Source organism: Barbus barbus, assembly GCF_936440315.1.
Source record: "Barbus barbus genome assembly, chromosome: 4".
Taxonomy (NCBI): Eukaryota; Metazoa; Chordata; class Actinopteri; order Cypriniformes; family Cyprinidae; genus Barbus; species Barbus barbus.
This window is the reverse complement of record NC_136732.1, coordinates 19,399,228-19,418,601: the sequence shown is the minus strand read 5'-3', so window position 1 is coordinate 19,418,601 and position 19,374 is coordinate 19,399,228. Positions and strand designations below refer to the sequence as shown.

The window sequence follows — 19,374 nt, the reverse complement described above, 5'->3', positions numbered from 1 at the left end:
ATGGGGAATATTTGTTTAGATGTGTCTTACCATAATAGAACCTCTTTGTTCATAGTCAAACATTAGCTCCCTCACAGGAAATAAACTCTTATATGACAATAAAGCCTAAAATAGCTGGATACAAAGATGGGAGGCGTTTTGAAAAAGATGCATCTAAGCTTGAAGTTAAAATGGTACTTACTGAGCACAGGCCCCAGTTGGGGGTAACACTTCCTCTGCCACTTAACTCTTGCATAACCTCGGTTTATTTGTCTTTGTTTGAACTTGCTCCCAACGCCATGTGCAGGAAATGCATAGTGTGGAGACAGTTCGGTTTTCATATATGGGAGAACAGCAGATTTAAACTTTACACTCAAATAAGACACCAGAAAGCTAATAGTAATAAGATACAGAGACAACATTAATTCATGCCAGATGATCTATCCTCTAATGTACAAAGGCTATTGGCCCTAGTTGAGATTAGATTGGCCCAAAAATGAGTCATATCCTTTCTCACCACAGAGATGATGAGTAAATAATGATATGCAGCTCTGGTCATATATGTCAAAGGTTGACTGTCCAATCAAACTGAGGTAAATTTATCTGTCACATTGCCTATATTGGTTTTAAAAAGGTTTTGATTTGGTTTTGTTTGATAAATTATTTTGGGGTTGATGTAAAAGGACATTCCCAGACATTCATCTTCCTGTTTTTGTAATCAATAATGTACATCTGTGTTACACTTTTCTGTTATTTAGTGAACGTTTATTGTATTATTTTTTTTACATCATCTGTGTTGGTCTTTGGCCTTTGTGTCAGCATTGGTCACTTACAATTAACTCTGATTCATCATGTGGATTCCTATTGTACAGTCAGCATTATCATGGTGATTTTGAATGGTATATCTTTTCCTTTTTTTACTGTTAATATCTGGCAACCACAGCTGCCTGTATTTTTTTTTTTTACTGTAAATTAAACAGCATATTTTTACAGTGCATATTCAGTTGCAATATGCAGTTGTATAAAAACAAGCCCAAAAATATAACTCAACATTTTATTGTATTTATACAGATCTTATATACAAAACACACATAATGAAGTTAAAATCTGGAATTTCACACTTTTTACAATCACTGGATACATTAAACTTTAGAAAAAAAAATTTGAAAGCTGAAAAAGCTACAGTAAAACATTGAAAGAGTGTTGAAGTAGACATCCTGTTAATGGTGACACTCTAAAAGGGACAAAACACCAGAGCAGCAAATGTAACGTAAATACTGTAGTTAAATCACCTTCAGTAGATTGAAATCACAACTGGAAATAGTTTCTTTGATTATTATTCTCCAAAAATAATTTATATCAAATTAATTACGCACCATATGCTTATCTTGATTGTGGGTTTTAACAGCCTTCATACTGTGTTTCTTTTCCGCTATTTAACTTTCAAACTCTCCCAATGGATTTATGGTCTTAAAAGAGGAAACAAGGACGAACACAGCCTTAAATTAAAGAATCCAATCGGCTTCTTCATGTGCACAAGAGGAGCCAGAGATCTTCCAGTAAATTAATGTGTTTTGCTCCTACTGGGAAGAGCTGTCAGGGACAAAGGTTTAGGGTGTATCTCAAATCAAATCCCTTCCTTCCAACTTTCAGTAAGCCAACATGGCACTGCGGTGATTATGAGGAAGGACAGAATTTAAATACCTTTAGGGCACAGAGAGACATGGTCAATGCGGTTTTGCAAGAAATGAGTCACAGTTTCCATTGTAGTCCACAAACAAGAAAGAATGCAAGAAAAGGGCTTGATGCTCTTGTTAAAACTTGAAAACTATTTGATAGCTTATCTCAAGCTTTCCCTTAACACAAAACAATGGCAAAAACAAAATTCTGACAAGTGGACACCTGCACTTAAATTAAAACTGCTGGTCCACAGGAGACTGTGAGTTAGCGACTACTTCTGACGACAAAACAAGATCTCTGGAAAATGGATCAAACTGTGCCACCACCCACAACAAATACTTCTTAGCATTGGCAGACATCACCAGGAAGTCACTTCACACACCGTTCATGAAGTAGTTCAAAAGAATAAAACACAACATGGGCGCAACAAATTGGGGGCTCGTCCGGGATCGCAACTCCAGCTAAAACTAAAAGCCCACAGCTGTTCACAGCTGACATTCATCAAGATCCAGATAATAAAACTCAGTCCCCGAACAGCATTGGGTTGACTCCCTCTGTAATCTCCTTGTAAAGTCATAAACTACACAGGCTACATGCATTTCGAGAGGATTAGCGTCATATGAATACTCATAAAGTACATATGCTGTGCAATAATGACATTTAAAGAATGCCATTAATGCATTATTTAAGTTAGTGGTGTTAGGCATAACCAGTGATTTGACCCTACTTTATACTTCAAAGCTTGTAGCTTAATGTGAAGAGACATATAAAAGCAGAGGAGACAGTTAACATGTATAAAAGCTGCTATTCACTCTATGTACAAAAACCCTGCTTAGTTGTTAATGAGAATTTTGCATGTCATCTATAAACTCACAAGTATAGATAAAGCAAAATGTGGTATAAATGTTAGATTAAATAAAAAATAAACCTGTCAAGTGACATGAAATGAACTACTTGTTCAAGCAAGATGTTCAGTGCAGGTTTGCGATTTATTTTTAGGATGTTATTTGGGAGATGAGCCAGTGTAAAGTTATTGTGCATTGAGATTATCTTTGACAAAAGAGGTGAAAATTCTCTATAATGATCAATTATCAGTCTGCTTCATTTTCTTTGCAGTGACAAACTGTAATACCCTCAAATGTTCTTGGCTTTTCTACCATCCAAGGTGTCTTCAAACTTCCTGTTTCACAGGAACACATTAAAAAGAGTGACAAAGAGAAATTCATGTCATTTTTATATGCCATGTCTCAAATATAAAGGACTGGATATTGGAGTACTTGATTAGCTAACACATGATGTTTCCCCTGGACAGTTGGCAAGGCAAAATGGGTTAAAATGAAATCCAGAAGGCATTTTTCCTGCATGCAATAGGATGGGAAACAGACTCAAACAATGGCAAAACTGATAAAAAATTACAGTGAAAGTCACTGCAACATTATGTCTTTAAGATTCTCCTGAAGAATTGTGTCTTTGACAGCATGAAAGACGAAGCGGATGTTCTCAGTGTCAATGGCAGTGGTGAAGTGGTGGAAAAGTGGCTTGCTGCGGTTGCGACGTTTGCGGTTGAAGCATTGCACAAGATAGGCCTGCACGTCCACCAGTCGGTGAGGGTCTCCTCGGAAGTCGGAGAAGTGTTTGCTAATGCTGACTTTGCGTACCTTCTGCACCAGAAGGTCCATCTTGTTGAGGAAGAGGATTATGGACACATTGGAAAAGAGCTTGTTGTTGACTATGGTCTCAAAGATATTCATGGACTCCACCAGACGGTTGGTGCAGCGGTCTTCCATCAGCACCTGGTCGTACTCGCTGGAGGACACCATGAAGAGGATGGAGGTGATGCCATCAAAGCACTGAAACCACTTTTGCCTCTGAGAGCGCTGGCCACCTACATCTACCATCTTAAAAGGTATCTTCTTAATGACAAAATCATGCTCCACAATTCCCTTGGTGGCCTTCCTGGCCAATAGGATGTCCTGTCGGCTCGGCACATAATTCTGTAAGAAAAGGTAGAGTAAAATTGAGTCAGTAGCAAATACATTCCGTTTGACTTTAGATTTTTTCTTTAGATGTTTTCAGCACAAGTAAAACAGATTTTTAGCAGTTTACTTACTTTAAATTGCAGTTTTTAGCAAAGAAAAATGTATTAAGAATCTTATTATTTGCGCAGGTCCTTCAGAGTTTTTTTATGGTTCACATTCTACTAGGGTCTTTTTCCATTTGTGCAACCTAAAACATACATACTACACTTAAACATTCTGATATTTTTTAAATCTATGTGGTCAAAAGTATAATAAGAGTAGTTCCTAGGCAATCTTTTGTACATATACAACCTCTTAATGAAAATTGCCACAAGGGCAGACAAAATGATCTTCGAAGCAGCTTTCAACATCCCACCCAAACTAACATGTTTTTGTTTTGTCACTGGCCTTGGTTTCCATGCTCACACAAAACACTTCCAGGCCTTTTTTATCACTCATATGAGACACACTATGTGTTCTTGGCAACCTTGGCCAATATCAGTCTCAAAGAGACCATTTTACTTTCATTTTCAGTGTATCCAGTCTTGCATGGGAAACACTGTATAAAAACACTATTCTGACTAACTATCTTTCCAGATAACCATCTTTATTTATTTAATCAGTGTATCGTTATTAGAACAGTGAACTATAATATACCATGAAGATCTGGCACCAATAAATAATGCTTCGTTATCATGACTCACCAGTTGTCCAATCCGATCCAAGTTGTCCAGGAAATATTTCACTGATTCACTCTGTAAAAAAAGGCCACAAAAAAGACAGGGTTTTACTCTGTGTGCAATAACGAACATTTCAACTTATTCACATTTATGATTTCATTTAAATGAAGCAGAACAAACTAAACAAGCTAAGTATGATAAATACGTGTATTTCTGGGGTGAAGTTTGGGGTCCATAAAATTCATTTTTGGAAAGAAATTAGGACCTTTATTCAGCAAGGATGCATGAAATTGATCAAAAGTGACAGTAAAGACATTCGTAATGTTACAAAAGAGCTCTATTTCAAATAAATGCTGTTCTTCTGATTTTTCCATTCATCTAAAATCCTGACAAAAAGTATCACCATTTACATAGAAATATTAAATGTAATATTAATACAATAAAAAAATATACAAAGGTTTCTCGAATAGCAAATCAGCATATTAAGATGATTTCTGAAGGATCATGTGACACTAAAGGCTGGAGTAATGATTTTAAAAATTCTGATTTACAATCACAGGAATAAATTACAATTTAAAATATATTAACATAGAAAATTGTTATATTGTTATATTGTGTTAATGTTGCACAATGTCACTGTTTTACTGTATTTTGGACCAAATAAATACAGCCTTGGTGAGCATAAGAGACTTCATTTAGAAATATTACAGACCCCAAACATATGTAGCTCTTCTACTCAGGCAGGTCAATTAAAATCTATAGAAAACACATTCTCAGTTCTTATTCTCACATAGTGATTTATTTGCCAAACTCTCTTTTAACATTTTTATTAAAACAAATGGGGCAACACAATCCAAAAAGCTGTTCTAATTCAGGAATGGAAAGTCTAAAAGTAACAGGATGTTCCTATCTTTGTCTGAGAACTATACGGGACACTAATACCACATAGTGCCCGTCAGCAGAACTCCAGTTAACTCTATAATGTGGCCTTTATACATGATGCTCATAATCTCCTGTTACTTCATAAAGTGCTGTGTAGGGAGTTAGATGAAAAATCATTCTCAAGTATTGCTCCCTTGGACCAACATTTGGAAGTGCACATTAACACATTTTACAGTCGTGACTACATTGCATTAAGGTCTGTTTACATTACAGAATGTTGGCTGTAATAAATGAATCCTATAATCTCCAAACATTTCAAATGAACAGGCACATGAATGCCTGCGGGCTCTATGTGTTGAACTCAGCTCAGACTTTCACTCCTATAACTACAGGAGATTCAGTTCAGAGGTCGAAGCCCAATCCATAAATAAAGCTGACTGATGAGACGTCTGAAGCTCAGGGTGATCGGAGTCAGTACAGCATGTTCATACTGGTCTCGTCCAAGAATCAATTATGTCTGCTGCCTTCATAAGCCCCAATCTACTGATAACTGCATTTATTGCCCAATATCTGGAGAATTTTCCAAGCAAAAAAAACATGTTCTGTCGTAATAGAATGGACTCCCTAGAATGAAGCAATAGAGAGATGAACTAAACTGCTGTGTTGAGCATTATTTCCTGACAAAGTTGTTTTCACGCAGGCTTTTGGATGGCAGACACTGCGGCCTTGGCGTTTCAGTGAACATTGTCTGAAAAAGCAAATTGTGTCCTCTAGTTTGTGTGTGTCTCACAAAGGCCCCTGGCCTGGCCCATGTTCCCAACAGGAAACAGCTGTGTGTGAAAACAGGGGATTAGTCGAACAGCGCTGGCCCTCTATAACAGATTGAAGCCCAACACCCCAACACTACACACAACATATATACACCGCACATCATCAGAGCTTAATGTAACGCAGGAAGGAAATCACATAAATATCTGATAGCAGCGCCTGTGGCATTTATCAGTCTCTCCTTACAGACACACAACAAACCATTAGTCTTTTTCCATTCCTCTTACCTATTTTATATATATATATATATATATATATATATATATATATATATATATATATATATATATATATACATATAGATAGATATATATATATACACACACACACAGTCATGGCCAAAAATATCGGCACCCTTGGTAAATATGACCAAAGAAGGCTGTGAAAATTAATCTGCATTATTAATCCTTTTGATCTTTAATTAAAAAAATCACAAAAATCTAAGCTTTCATTAGATAATAAGAATTTAAAATGGGGGGAAATATCATTATGAAATAAATGTTTTTCTCAAATACACTTTGGACACAATTATTGGCACCCCTAGAAATTCTTATGAGTAAAATATCTCAGAAGCATATTCCCGTTCATATTCACAATTTTGAGCACTCCAGGGTGATTATGAACATGAATATATCCAGCCATGGCTTCCTGTTTCACAGAAATATAAATAGGAGGGAAAACAAAGCCCAAATTCCCTTAATCATCCATCACAATGAGAAAAACCAAAGAATATATTTCTGATATGCAGCGAAAGATAATTGAGCTTCACAAATTAGTGAAGTGGCTTTAAGTAAAGAGCTACAGCAGTAAAAATTCCCATTTCCACCATCAGGGCAATAATTAAGAATTTCCAATCAACATAAAATGTTACGAAACAGCCTGGAAGAGGACGTGTGTCTATATCGTCCTAATGCAGGGTGAGGAGGAGAGTTTGAGTGGCTAAAGACTCTCCAAGGACCACAGCTGGAGAATTGTAGAGAAAGGTTGATTTTCGGGGCCAGAACACATTAAAAAAAAAAATTGTCAAACAGCACCTATATCACCACAAGAAAAATTCTCCTAGCTCATCCAAAAACAAACTCCAGCATATTCATTTATCAGACACGATTGGAACTTCAAATGGGACTGGCTTCTATGGTCAGATGAAACTAAAAAATGAGCTTTTTAGCAGCAAACACTCAAGATGGGTTTGGTGAACACAGGGATAAAAAGTACCCCATGTGTATAATGAAATATACTGCTGTATTTTTGATGCTGTGGGCCTATATTTCTGCTGGAGGTCCTGAACATCTTGTTTAGACACATGGCATCATGGATTCTATCAAATACCAACAGATAAAAAATCAATAAGTGACTGACTCTGTTAGAAATCTTATAATGGGCCATGTTTGGATCTTCCAACCATACAATAATCCAAACACAAACCTCAAAAGCAATGCAAAAATGGGTCACTGAGCATAAAACCAAGCTTCTGCTATGGCCATTCCAGTCCTCTGACCTGAACCCTGTAGAAAATGAGTGAGGTGAACTGAAGAGAAGCACCGAGCTGTGAATCTGAAAGATCTGGAGTGATTCTAGATGAAGGAATGGTCTCTGATCTTGTCAGGTGTTCTCTAACCTCATCAGGCATCATAGGAGAAAATTTAGAGCTGTTAAACTGGCAAATTGAGTTTTCAAAAAGTATTGAATAAAAGGGTACCGTTAATTGTGGCCAATGTGTACTAGAGAAAAACATTTATTTCATAATGATATTTCTCCCGCATTTTAAATTCTTATTATCCAATGAAAGGTTAGATTTTTGTGAATTTTGTAAATGAAAGATCAAAAGGATTAACAATGTAGATTGATAATTAGATCTATAGTAATCCTGAACCAAGTGATCCTTTATCAGAATTTTATTTTTATTAGATTTTTTAATCACTTTATGGGTGATGTAATGTTATGGACATAAACACTGAAAGTAACATTATATATAAATATATAGAAATATTGGCATAATAAATTCATCCCTATGCAGTATAGTCAGAAGCTGCAGTAAATCTTTTTTTTAATCTTTTCATTTTACATTATTGACACACTATTTTCTTTTTTTGATACTGTGCAGTTGCTTTGACACAATTTACATTGTTAAAAGCACTATATAAATAAAGGTGACTTGACTTGACTAGAACAGAGCTAAAGCACATTATTGCCAACTGACCCTTATCTGGGCTCTCTGATTGGTCCATGCTCTGTACAAAAGTATATGCTGCAGGTCATTGGCCAATAAAGTTGGAGGTCTCCCTCCTCCCTCCATCTGAGCTCAACATGCACATGACAGCCTGCTGAGAGTGTGGGAAAGATCTACGCTGAGGCCTTGCAGGCCAACGCCACAACTTTACCACAATGTAAGAAAGTGTGCTCATGGGTATTTGTGCAGTGAGTAAGGGGAAGCATGATTGAGCACGGCCATGTACAGAGGCCTTAACCCCTTCCCTTCCCAGTGGTGATCTCAATCGCTACAATTCTGCGCCAGTCCCCTTCAAATAAACAGATCTCCAGAAATGAGATGCAATTAAAAGCATTCCTCATGACCCTTGACCTAAATATAGATCCTAGAAACTAAGGGAAATACCTGAAGGAAAACATTTTCAGGTTAAAAAAAAAAAGATCTTGAGAAGCACAAAGCATAAATCTTGCAGTATTTTCTGTTTCGATCAAACAGCATTGGCGTCGTCTTGGGAAAGAGCTCATTTAAACAAAGCTGAGTGGAAGGGATGAATGCTTTTCTAAAGTTTCAGCGGGTCCATCAGGGATTCGTTTCACCGCACACTTTGTTATATCTGACAGTAAAACCTTCCTCGGCATTGAGTGGAGATCTTACTTAGTGATGTTTAACTGCCAGATCCAGCAGCTGTGCTTTGTTGGTGGATAACTGTTCCACGGTGACTGAGAACAGACATATCACTGAATGTTTTCATTTCTCTCTCTCTGTAGGAAATGTATTGTGCCGATCTAGAAAAGAAAGAAATACAGCTGTATGTTCCTACTTTTTTCCAAGAAACATCTTTTGGCTGGCTAAAAGGAATAGTTCACCCAAAAATACTTATTTTCACTAATCCTCATGTCATTCCAAACCTGTTTTTTTTTTAATTGGACACAAAGAAAGAAATATAACCGAATGACAAAATGAATTGACCTTAATATGCAAAAAAAAAAAGCCTGTAAAAATCCAAAAATTGCAAGAAGATTTTTTGCAGGCAGACTTAGGGCCATATTTACTATCAGCTTGTGTCAGCGCAAACCCTCATTTGGTGTTAAAAAACTACTGTCAGGATTTACTAAAGACACACAGTGGGAAATTAGCACTGAAAAGGTGTGGACAGTTATTTTTGCGACTCACCTTATTGAATATGCATTTGTTGGAGTTTCCCTTTTGATCTGTAAATTTATGGGAGGAGAATATTTAAATGAATCATGCAATGGGATTTACTAAGATTTGCGCTCGTCAGTTTACTGGTATTTGCGGCATTATTTAATGCCCAAAAAGCTTGTCTTAAAGCAGGTGTTAATTTAAGCTTCTCTTGGTAGATTGCACTGGTCATTATGGAAATGAGATATTGCGTCTGTGTTCTTTAATGTGCACCCGCAGAATTTTCCTTCCCATCAGCGCTTTTATGGAATCGTGCTCTAACGCTAATTTTCCCTGTTTAGTAAATCTGGCCCAATGACTTAAGCTTTACTTTGAAGCAATACAATAGCTTTGAAAGGACTTGCAATATAAAATCTAATCATTTGTTGGAGTTTGAAAACTATTTTCCACTATTTGGAAAAAAGGAGCTGAGACATTTTTCAAAATATCTCCTCCATAAAAGAGCAGGTAAAAAAATGCCAAAAATTCTCCTTAAAGTCTCCTTGAAAATATTAAGCCAAAAGCAAAAGTTTTAAATAAATTTTTGTTCATTTCAGAGAGAATATCAACGCTCTTCTGCATTGACGATGTCTGCCCTCGCCTCCGTAAATATCAGATCGTGTAAATAATCCTCACGCAAAATAAACAGAGCTCGATTTCCCGGTTCTTGGAGTGGGATTGCCTGTTTGGTTTGGATGCGAGAAGAGAACTCATATTAATCCCCCACATGGAGCTCCTTCACCTCCAGAACTTCACAGAACTTTGGGCTGCTCCCACACTGTTGATCTAGCTGAAACCATACACCTCGCCTTTTATCTTTGTGGATAGACTCGTATTATGATTTCTGAATTGGAGGAGACCAGTAGAAGGAAAATGGATGAGTGTCAGGGAACTCAGAAAACAATTTGGAGACTTACATTATGCCAGAGGTATGTTAACAATAACATGAGCTGTGTTCCTAAAAACAAAAAACTAATGTTGTGAACCCTTCTGCTGATTAAAATTATATACATGAATACCATTTAAAATTTTGGGGTCAGTAAGAATCTTTATAGTACAGTGACACATAGCTGCTCTCAATATAGAAAACAGCCAAAATGTCAAACACATGAACAGACTGGTTAAGAAATCTGTCCACAGGTCTCTGACATCTCACATTAGTGCCAGTGGATAGCGACTACTGTTGAACAATATCCTGACAGAAATGTCACTTCTGAGCATGAAGATCTGTGTACTCTGTCAATCGAATGCATTGCTTGGTTTCAGACACTGATAGTCAGTCAGAAGAACAAAAACCATCTGCTCTGTTGACCCACAAGATAACCAAAATATAGTAAGCTAGTGCCACAACCAGTAACTAGTTATTAAAGTTTCAATTTATCAATTATTTCTTTGATCCAATAAAAAAAGACTGAAGATTTTAGTTCCACCATAATACTGAAAAAGCACTGTTGTTGTCACAGAATGGCCCGTCTTCCCCGTCACTCATCACTGTCACCTGTTTATCTTCAATCATCACCCGCACCTGCACCTCATCAATCTCCAATCACCACACTCATAAAAGCACTTCCCTCAGCTCACTTCATCGTCCGATCTTGATGTAACAAGCTGTAAGTTGTTGTTTCTACAAGGACCGACTCCATACGAAGCGTCTAGCTGAGTATACCTCCTGACATTATCACTCACTTATACTTACCTGTTTCTCTGTTCCTCTTCATCCTCCGACCGCAGTCTCCAATTCCTGGTTCCCGCTACCATTCCCGTACGCTCTGAGATTCCCATCTCATACGGACCTATAAAGGGAAAAGGACTGTAAGATCAAGCCTCAAAGATCACCGTCTCGTACGAAGAAGAATTACTCCCCTGACTCCACGTCCTTCACCTTGTGCTGTGTTCACTCACGATCTGTAAATAAACCACTTCACTGAAACCACTTACCTCTGTGTCCTGCAGTTCCATTACAGAAGATCGGACCCCAGACCGAAGATGAGGTTGGAGATTGCCTCCATTAACGTGCGGCCCAGGGAAGAGGATAACCTCACTGGAGGATGTATCATCTTCCTCTTCCAAAATGGCAGAAGTGTGGAGGAGTATTCGGAGGAGTTCCTCGCCTCCAGTTACCGGGCCCTGTGCAGCGATGTCACTTTGATGGAGGGATTTAGAGTTGGACTGGAGGAGGAAATCTGGAGTCTAATGCCACACAGTGATCCCTACTGGTCTTTAGAGCAGTACGTAAACTTCGCTTTATGGATTGCGGGATCTTTTGGTGTCGGCGAAATGGAGGATGTGCCACCTACTGATCCCAGTCCCGTAGCTGCCGCCTTTTCAAGTCCATCACCCGCAACGAGGCCCGTTTACCCACGAACCCGGAAGAGGGTTTCCAATAGTGCTGATCTGAGGGCGAGTGTATTGGATCCATCAGGTATATCTGTTAGGTCAGCGCTGAAGTCCTTTTCCCTTGTTACAGGCAAACGGCCTCCGGTTGCTATGTTTGCTCCTCCACCTCCCTAGTCAGCGACGAGGATTCAACAGCCCACTAACAATCAGGCTCCGCCAACGCAGAACGAGGGGCTAATGGATGAGGCTCTTCCCCCGGAGTTCTCGGCTCCCGTTCTTTCTCCAATGTCTTCTCCTCAGTGCCTTCCATTGCCTGCTCCTCGTCTGCGCCCACCAATTCCTGCACCTCGCAACTGCTCACCTGAGTTCCCGCTGGTCCCGTCCAGCCCACCTGAGTTCCCGCTGGTCCCGTCCAGCCCACCTGAGTTCCCGCTGGTCCCGTCCAGCCCACCTGAGTTCCCGCTGGTCCCGTCCAGCCCACCTGAGTTCCCGCTGGTCCCGTCCAGCCCACCTGAGTTCCCGCTGGTCCCGTCCAGCCCACCTGAGTTCCCGCTGGTCCCGTCCAGCCCACCTGAGTTCCCGCTGGTCCCGTCCAGCTCCGCGCCTCCTGTGCGCCTCCAAGAATCCGCTCCTCCGGAGCGCCCCACAGAGCCCGCTCCTCCAGTGAGACCCCTTGTGAAGAACATTCCAAAATAAATTTTGGGGGGGGGGCTATATTCCTGTAATCCTGGTAGCCATAGTGGCCTTGCTAGGGACATTGGTCAGGGCCACTATGGCTCATTTCTCAAGGCCTCATGAATCCCTTTGGGCTCCCCAAAAAATATGGCCATGGCTGCCCAAGCTCCCTGATCCGCCATGGCTCCCCGAGTCTCCTGATCTGCCACGGCCTCCCGAATCTCCGGATCCGCCATGGTCTCCCGAGCCTCCAGTCCTGCCCTGGCCTCCTAAGGCTCCTGACCAGCCCTGGAGGCTTCCCTGTTCTGTCCAGGTTCTGCTCCAGCCTCCAGGGCGCCCACCCCCCCCTCCCCGGTATTATTGTTGTTACGTCGTGGGACGCGCCGTCCGGGAGGGGGAGGTAATGTCACAGAATGGCCCGTCTTCCCCGTCACTCATCACTGTCACCTGTTTATCTTCAATCATCACCCGCACCTGCACCTCATCAATCTCCAATCACCACACTCATAAAAGCACTTCCCTCAGCTCACTTCATCGTCCGATCTTGACGTAACAAGCTGCAAGTTGTTGTTTCTACAAGGACCGACTCCATACGAAGCGTCTAGCTGAGTATACCTCCTGACATTATCACTCACTTATACTTACCTGTTTCTCTGTTCCTCTTCATCCTCTGACCGCAGTCTCCAATTCCTGGTTCCCGCTACCATTCCCGTACGCTCTGAGATTCCCATCTCATACGGACCTATAAAGGGAAAAGGACTGTAAGATCAAGCCTCAAAGATCACCGTCTCGTACGAAGAAGAATTACTCGCCTGACTCCACGTCCTTCACCTTGTGCTGTGTTCACTCACGATCTGTAAATAAACCACTTCACTGAAACCACTTACCTCTGTGTCCTGCAGTTCCATTACAGTTGTCTTCCTAACAATGTGCAAACTACCAGGTATGCAATATACTGTTACTGTCCTTTAAATGTAATGTAATATCTAAATACAATAATATGCATAAATACCACTATATAAGTCAAAGTTGTTCACATAATCAAAACCAAACAAAGTAAAAAAAAAATACTTTTTAACTAAAAATGTTTGTGCTTATAAATGTCAGGAATTATTTATAAAATATAATTTCTGGCATTACATGTTTTTTTTTTTTATAATTTTAATTAGATTTATTTTAAACAAATGTAATGTCCAATATTTCATGAAAATGACTATGAATGCACTGCACTTCTCTACTGTGCTCTAAACAGTGCAATACTCTCCTGACTTTGAATTTATAACATTTAGAAAATAGAATAAGTTATGGCCACAAAGCTAACGATATGCCTATGACCTTCTTTGAAGCATTCATTTAAAATTCTCTAACGGCCAGTTTGGGTCATTAATCAAAGACATCAATAAAGTAATCACTAATTGATAAAGACATCTTTTTATTGCTGAAATGTTGATCAGTTTCTTATGGATTTATATGGATTTTATCAGTTAGTTGCTGCAGCCCTAGCGTCATTTCCTTAACTCAGTTTAAGTGTGACCTCAGCAGCGTGTCCTCAGCAGCAAACACAGTCTGTCAAGTCCTCTGTAATGTGAGAATGTGCAAAAAGTGTGAGACTAAGAGCTGAGCCGCTGTGTTCGCTCCTCCTTCGCTACTCTATGGCTCTGCGGGTATTTCCCTCTTTTCTCTCCTGTGTCTCACCTCAATCAGTTCTGCTTCTATCTTATCCATTCGCCTAATGGCAGCCCCTCAGGGAGACTGACCCTAGACAGGCCTGGAAACAAACCACTGACGGGTGGAATAAAAACAGAGTGGGAGATAAAAAAAGTGTCAAGAAAAACAGTGCGGGTGTATGACGTTTTCCACAACAGCCAAACATCCAAGGACATGGCTGCCTGTAAAGTCAGTTTTTCCTCTTCCAGTACAGTGCTCCCCTTGGGTCTGTTTTCAATAAGAACAACCCACTCACCATCTGTTTCACAGGGGCTCAAAACGTAATATCTACTGCTAATCCTCACACTTTTCTCATTGACATGAAAGCGGTATTGAATTGTGTACTGAGCTTTACTGAACAACTTTACTGGAGGAAACTCAATTTGTTCAATGTCTCTCTAAGCCATCATACCCAGAGAACAATTATGATCTTGGAACCTAAATTTAATGCACTTTGTATAAAATACACACACACACACACATATAAATACACAACCAAAAACAACATAAATTGGGGTTTCTATCATTTTTAATGTCTGCTCAAAAATACAGTAAAACAATAATATTGTTGAATATTATTACACTAATGTTCTATTTTAATATATTGTAAAAAAAAATATTTATTCCTGTGCTGCCAATCATTACTCCAGTCTTCAGTGTCACATGATCCTTCCAAAATCATTCATACTGATTTGCTGCTTAAAAAGCATTTCTTATTATTATCAATGATGAAAACATGTGCTGATTCATATTTTTGTGAAAAGCACTTTTTTTTCTGACGATTCTTTGATGAATAGAAAGTTCATAAGAAATAAAATAGAAATGTTTTGTTTTGTTACAACATTATAATGTCTTTACTTACAATAATGTGTCCTTGTTGAACTAAAGTATAACCCCCCACCCCCCCCAAAAAAACCTTATTGACCCCTAATTTTTGAAAGGTAGTGTAAATATGGTTAATTTGTTTCTCATGTTATTCCAAACCCATATGGCTTTCTTTTTTTCTGTGAAACACATGAAGATACATTTTAAAGAATCACACTTCCAATGCCATTACAATGAATGCAGAGCTTTCAGATTGCAATAAGGACTTAAAAGCACTAAAAATATCAAAAAAGTGACCCACTTGACTTATGCACTATTTTTCAAAATTTCTGAAGTCATGCAATAGCATTGTGTGAGAAATCGATTCCAAATTTTAATTGTTATTCACTTATAACTTTATAAGCTGGTTACCATTGTGAGCAAATGGTTAACCAATTTGTGAACTAACCATTTAGACTGATTTTGTGAGACGTTGATTTGGTTGATTCACGGAAAAGATTTGACTCCAAAAACTTTTTTTTCTTTTTCTTTTACCACATGAAATCTCAAGTCTCCATTACTTGAAATAACGTGCAAGCACAGTTTTGCATAACTAAACAAAAATTATATGCAAATTTTTGTTATTATCCAGATTTTTTTGGTGCCCAAACAATTTTAGGGAAAAAATTAAACATTGCATTGTTGTAATTCCATGGAAAAGCATGATTCTTTAGTCTCTGAATAAAAGTAAAAAAAAAAAAAAAAAAAAAGGAAAGCACTGCATACTCATGCACAAACCTTTCATTTCCATTATAAGGAGTAAAATATAACCTTGATAAGCCACTTGGGCGTATAATCTCCAGCCTAGGAATGTCAAGGCAATGGAAGTGTTTGTAATGGTCATATCAAACCTCAGCAATGCCTGTAGAGTACTTTGACTGAGTTGTACTATAATGGCCTAGATAGGGCAAACAGACAGATAGGACACTGGAGGAGCAGGCCAAAATGAGCGTACATTTATCGCTCCTGACAGTCTGTCTGCAGATAGCACATGACAGACGACAGGGTAGTCGGAGAAATATGGCTGAATGCACTAGTGACAACTCTCAGAGTCAAAAGCCATTCTGCCCTGTCACTTCCATTCTGCCTCCTAAGAAATGAGGGGTTATAGTGAAGTTAAACATGACGCCCAGAAAAAGCGGAAGGAATTAGGAATGTAGGAATTATAGGAATCTAGGAACATTAAGTTGCTTTTTAAGAAGTTGGATTACAGGTCAGGTCCGTAAATACAGGTCTATAAATGATATGTTCTTGACAAAATATGTACAGTTTGTGTTTCAGTGTTTCTTATTTTTAAGTCATTTTAGATAGCAGGGAATCTAAAAGCATATTAGTGATCAAGACACATCATGGAGAACAATCTGCACAGCTCACTTTCTTCAAGCCTTTAATTCTCAGATGCACAGATGAATCTAACAAAACATTTCACATTGAAAAAAAGTAATAAACATAAAATAAATGAATAAATAAATACATTTTTGTGACATTTTCATGACAATTAAGCACCTCTCATTACATTATCATTGCTGTAATATAATATTATTTAAAATGTAAAGTACAGCCAAAGCATAATTGTATTTATACATTATGGTCGTATTTGCTAAATTTAATGCTCATATAATAACAACAACAACAATAATAAATTGTATTAATAAATAAAATAACTGTCTTTAATAATATAAACTGTAGTGCAGTAATTACAATGAACATTTTTAGCATTAATGTCACAAATGCAAAACAGATCAAATAAAATAAAAAATAGGAGAATTCATTCCCTTTATGCAATAAATAATAAATGACTTTTTTCTTTGATTTGAGAGTGAAATGTCACCCACACATTTTAGGTTGCTCTTCTTTAAGTAAAACTGCAATCTGTAAGAAACACCAGTCTGTTTGTCTCAGAAGAACAGAAGCAAGGTGCATCAAAGACTGCCACCAAAAGTACAGTCTGTGTTTATTTGGAAAAGATGGGAAAGATTATCCAAAAATAGTGAAATATAAATATCCATTTTTCATCTCATTTCCGGATACCCTAAACAGAGGAAGTATTAAAATTGCTTTTAAGCTATTATTATAGATTAGTTATGTGAAACAATTCAGTGGAAGAACATGAACAATTCTGAAAGCAGCAATAATGTCATGAAGCCATTTAGTAGCAAAGCTATTTATCTAATGTCTACATCTGCCTCATTACATGCTTTTTCTTGCTCTTTGTAAATAAAAAAAAAAAACAACTGAGAAATTACTGAAATGTTTTCTGAAAGTGATCTCAGCAAACATCTCGGCCAAAACTCACAAAACATCTGGTCAGTATGCCTTCATCAATCTTGCCACTACAGATTAACTGCAGTAATTAACCGTAACTCTCTCTGAACCATGAATGACATGGGTTTCCTCCATTTATTCCCTTCTCATACATTTCAAACCAGGCTCTAGCTATGAATATCCCAGTCCAGTGTCTATGTCCCAGCTGTCTGAATAAGTCTGTCTCTGTTCCGGGGTGGAGCGTGTTACCCGTTGAGCAGGAGTCAACTGAGCAACAATAGGGCATTATTAACCCTGGCCACAGCCAAAGGAGTGGCAGGACTCAGCGAGAAAAGTTCTCCCACAGCTCAGCACTCCTCTTCGCCCGCGTCCTGCACACACTCTTAGGCGGTTTACTTTAATTACAGAGTGTGTAAAAACCAGGCGACTATTGACTTAGCATACTTCGCTCCAGTGGCCACAAACGCTCAGCAGTAATCGCAGCCACATCCGCTGGAGTAAGATTGACAAAAGCGCAAACTCTAGGCCGATACAAATGAAGATATCGCAAGACAAAAATGCAAGATAACTAATGAGATGTATATGCAACATTCATGATCCAAAGGGATTTAAAGGGGAAATGAAAGTTCTTTCATCATTTATTCAGTCGTAAGGTTTTTCCAAATAGATTTTGAAATAACTGATGCCAAGTATGTCTTGAAGTATGCAAGGGACCCCTTAACCAAATTATAACACCAACTTTTTATGTATAAAATCCTTTTTATAATGTGTGAGAAAAATGATTAAAATATCATCTGGAAAGTATTTACTTCATTAAAAAGCTGACTTTTTTCTACACGCTATTAAGGACTGTTCACATCAAGACAAATGTTTGGTGTAAAAACTATTCTGGTGTGATCCACATTTTAATTTGAAAGTTCAGACTGACATGAACAGACCAATGAACCAATGAGACCAATGAACCTTTCTGCGGACAGGTGTTCAAATTTCTTTTCACTGCACTGCAAAGAAAACTGGCTAACCAATAAGATTTCTGATTTTGGTCACATGGTCACTGTTACATAAAACTACAACTTGATGGCACTCACGGACATTATTTTGCTGAATTTGCTGACTGAATTTTCATGCTGAAAATTTGTGTAAACAGGCCTTTAAAGTAAGCCTACAGCTTACTGTAAAGACCTGAAAATAAATAAAGATTTTCAATCCATTTTCATGTGTTTTATGCTCAAATAGTAAATATAGAGTCAAAGTAGTTTTATAGGTAATACAGCACTAATTAGAACTTACAACAAAACACTTAAAAGTGTTTTTTCCACAAAATAATTGCACTGTAACAATATTAATATTAATGCACGAGTAAATTACTTTTCATTTTGAGGAAACAATTTCTCTGCTAGATGATGTACTAGCTTTTGACAGCAGTAGACACACATTAGCTTCTGGTTGTGTTTGTGTTGTGCTGCATGATGTCTAGGCTGGCTGTGTTATTGGGGAGGTGGACTGGTCTCTGGAGATCTACGCTGCAGCTGCTCAGGAATGTGAGCTGTTCTGCTTATCTCCAGCTCTTCTGAGGAAGGCTTATGTTCTGTTATAAGCCATCGCTCCTAGTCTGCTCAGTAAACAAATCTTCCTCTGTATGGATTCACTTTATATATTTTGGATTGACCCTCTAAGACCATCAAACAATTCAAATGGGCCCCACATTTACAGAGTGGAAACAGAAAATTAGAGCAATGCAGGCTCGGGCCCAGTGAGACCTCCAGGAGGCATCGTAAACTATTAAAGATCATCCTTAAAATTGTTGTTTCTGGGTAACTACGCACAGCACGGTCGCTCGTTCTGCTGCCAGTAATCTCGTTAAAACATCTTGTACAGAAAAAGTGGGGTAACAGGAAGCTTACCAGCACCCATCTTATTTTCAGCCCTGAGGAATTTAAGACATATCCAAGCAACATAAATCTCCCTGAGGAATGTTGAATGCCGCCCAGCTTTTGGCCAGCGGCGGGGGTATCTTTCTTGGGTCACAAACTGAAATGTTCTTATGCGGGGCGGGAGTGCGAAACCT

At 38.5% G+C, this 19,374-nt stretch overlaps 1 protein-coding gene across 1 annotated transcript in view; it reads right to left on the bottom strand.

Moving 5' to 3' along the window:
• Nucleotides 1-1,019: 1,019 nt before the first annotated feature.
• Nucleotides 1,020-19,374, bottom strand: part of LOC306868718 (guanine nucleotide-binding protein subunit alpha-12) — a 32,662-nt gene continuing 14,307 nt past the window's right edge. The window contains exons 3-4 of the mRNA XM_079415018.1: nt 4,382-4,432; nt 1,020-3,653 (exon numbers count right to left, since the gene is read on the bottom strand). Coding sequence (XP_079271144.1) covers nt 3,084-3,653; nt 4,382-4,432 — 621 coding nt within the window. The 3' untranslated portion in view covers nt 1,020-3,083. The remainder of the gene's footprint in view (nt 3,654-4,381; nt 4,433-19,374) is intronic.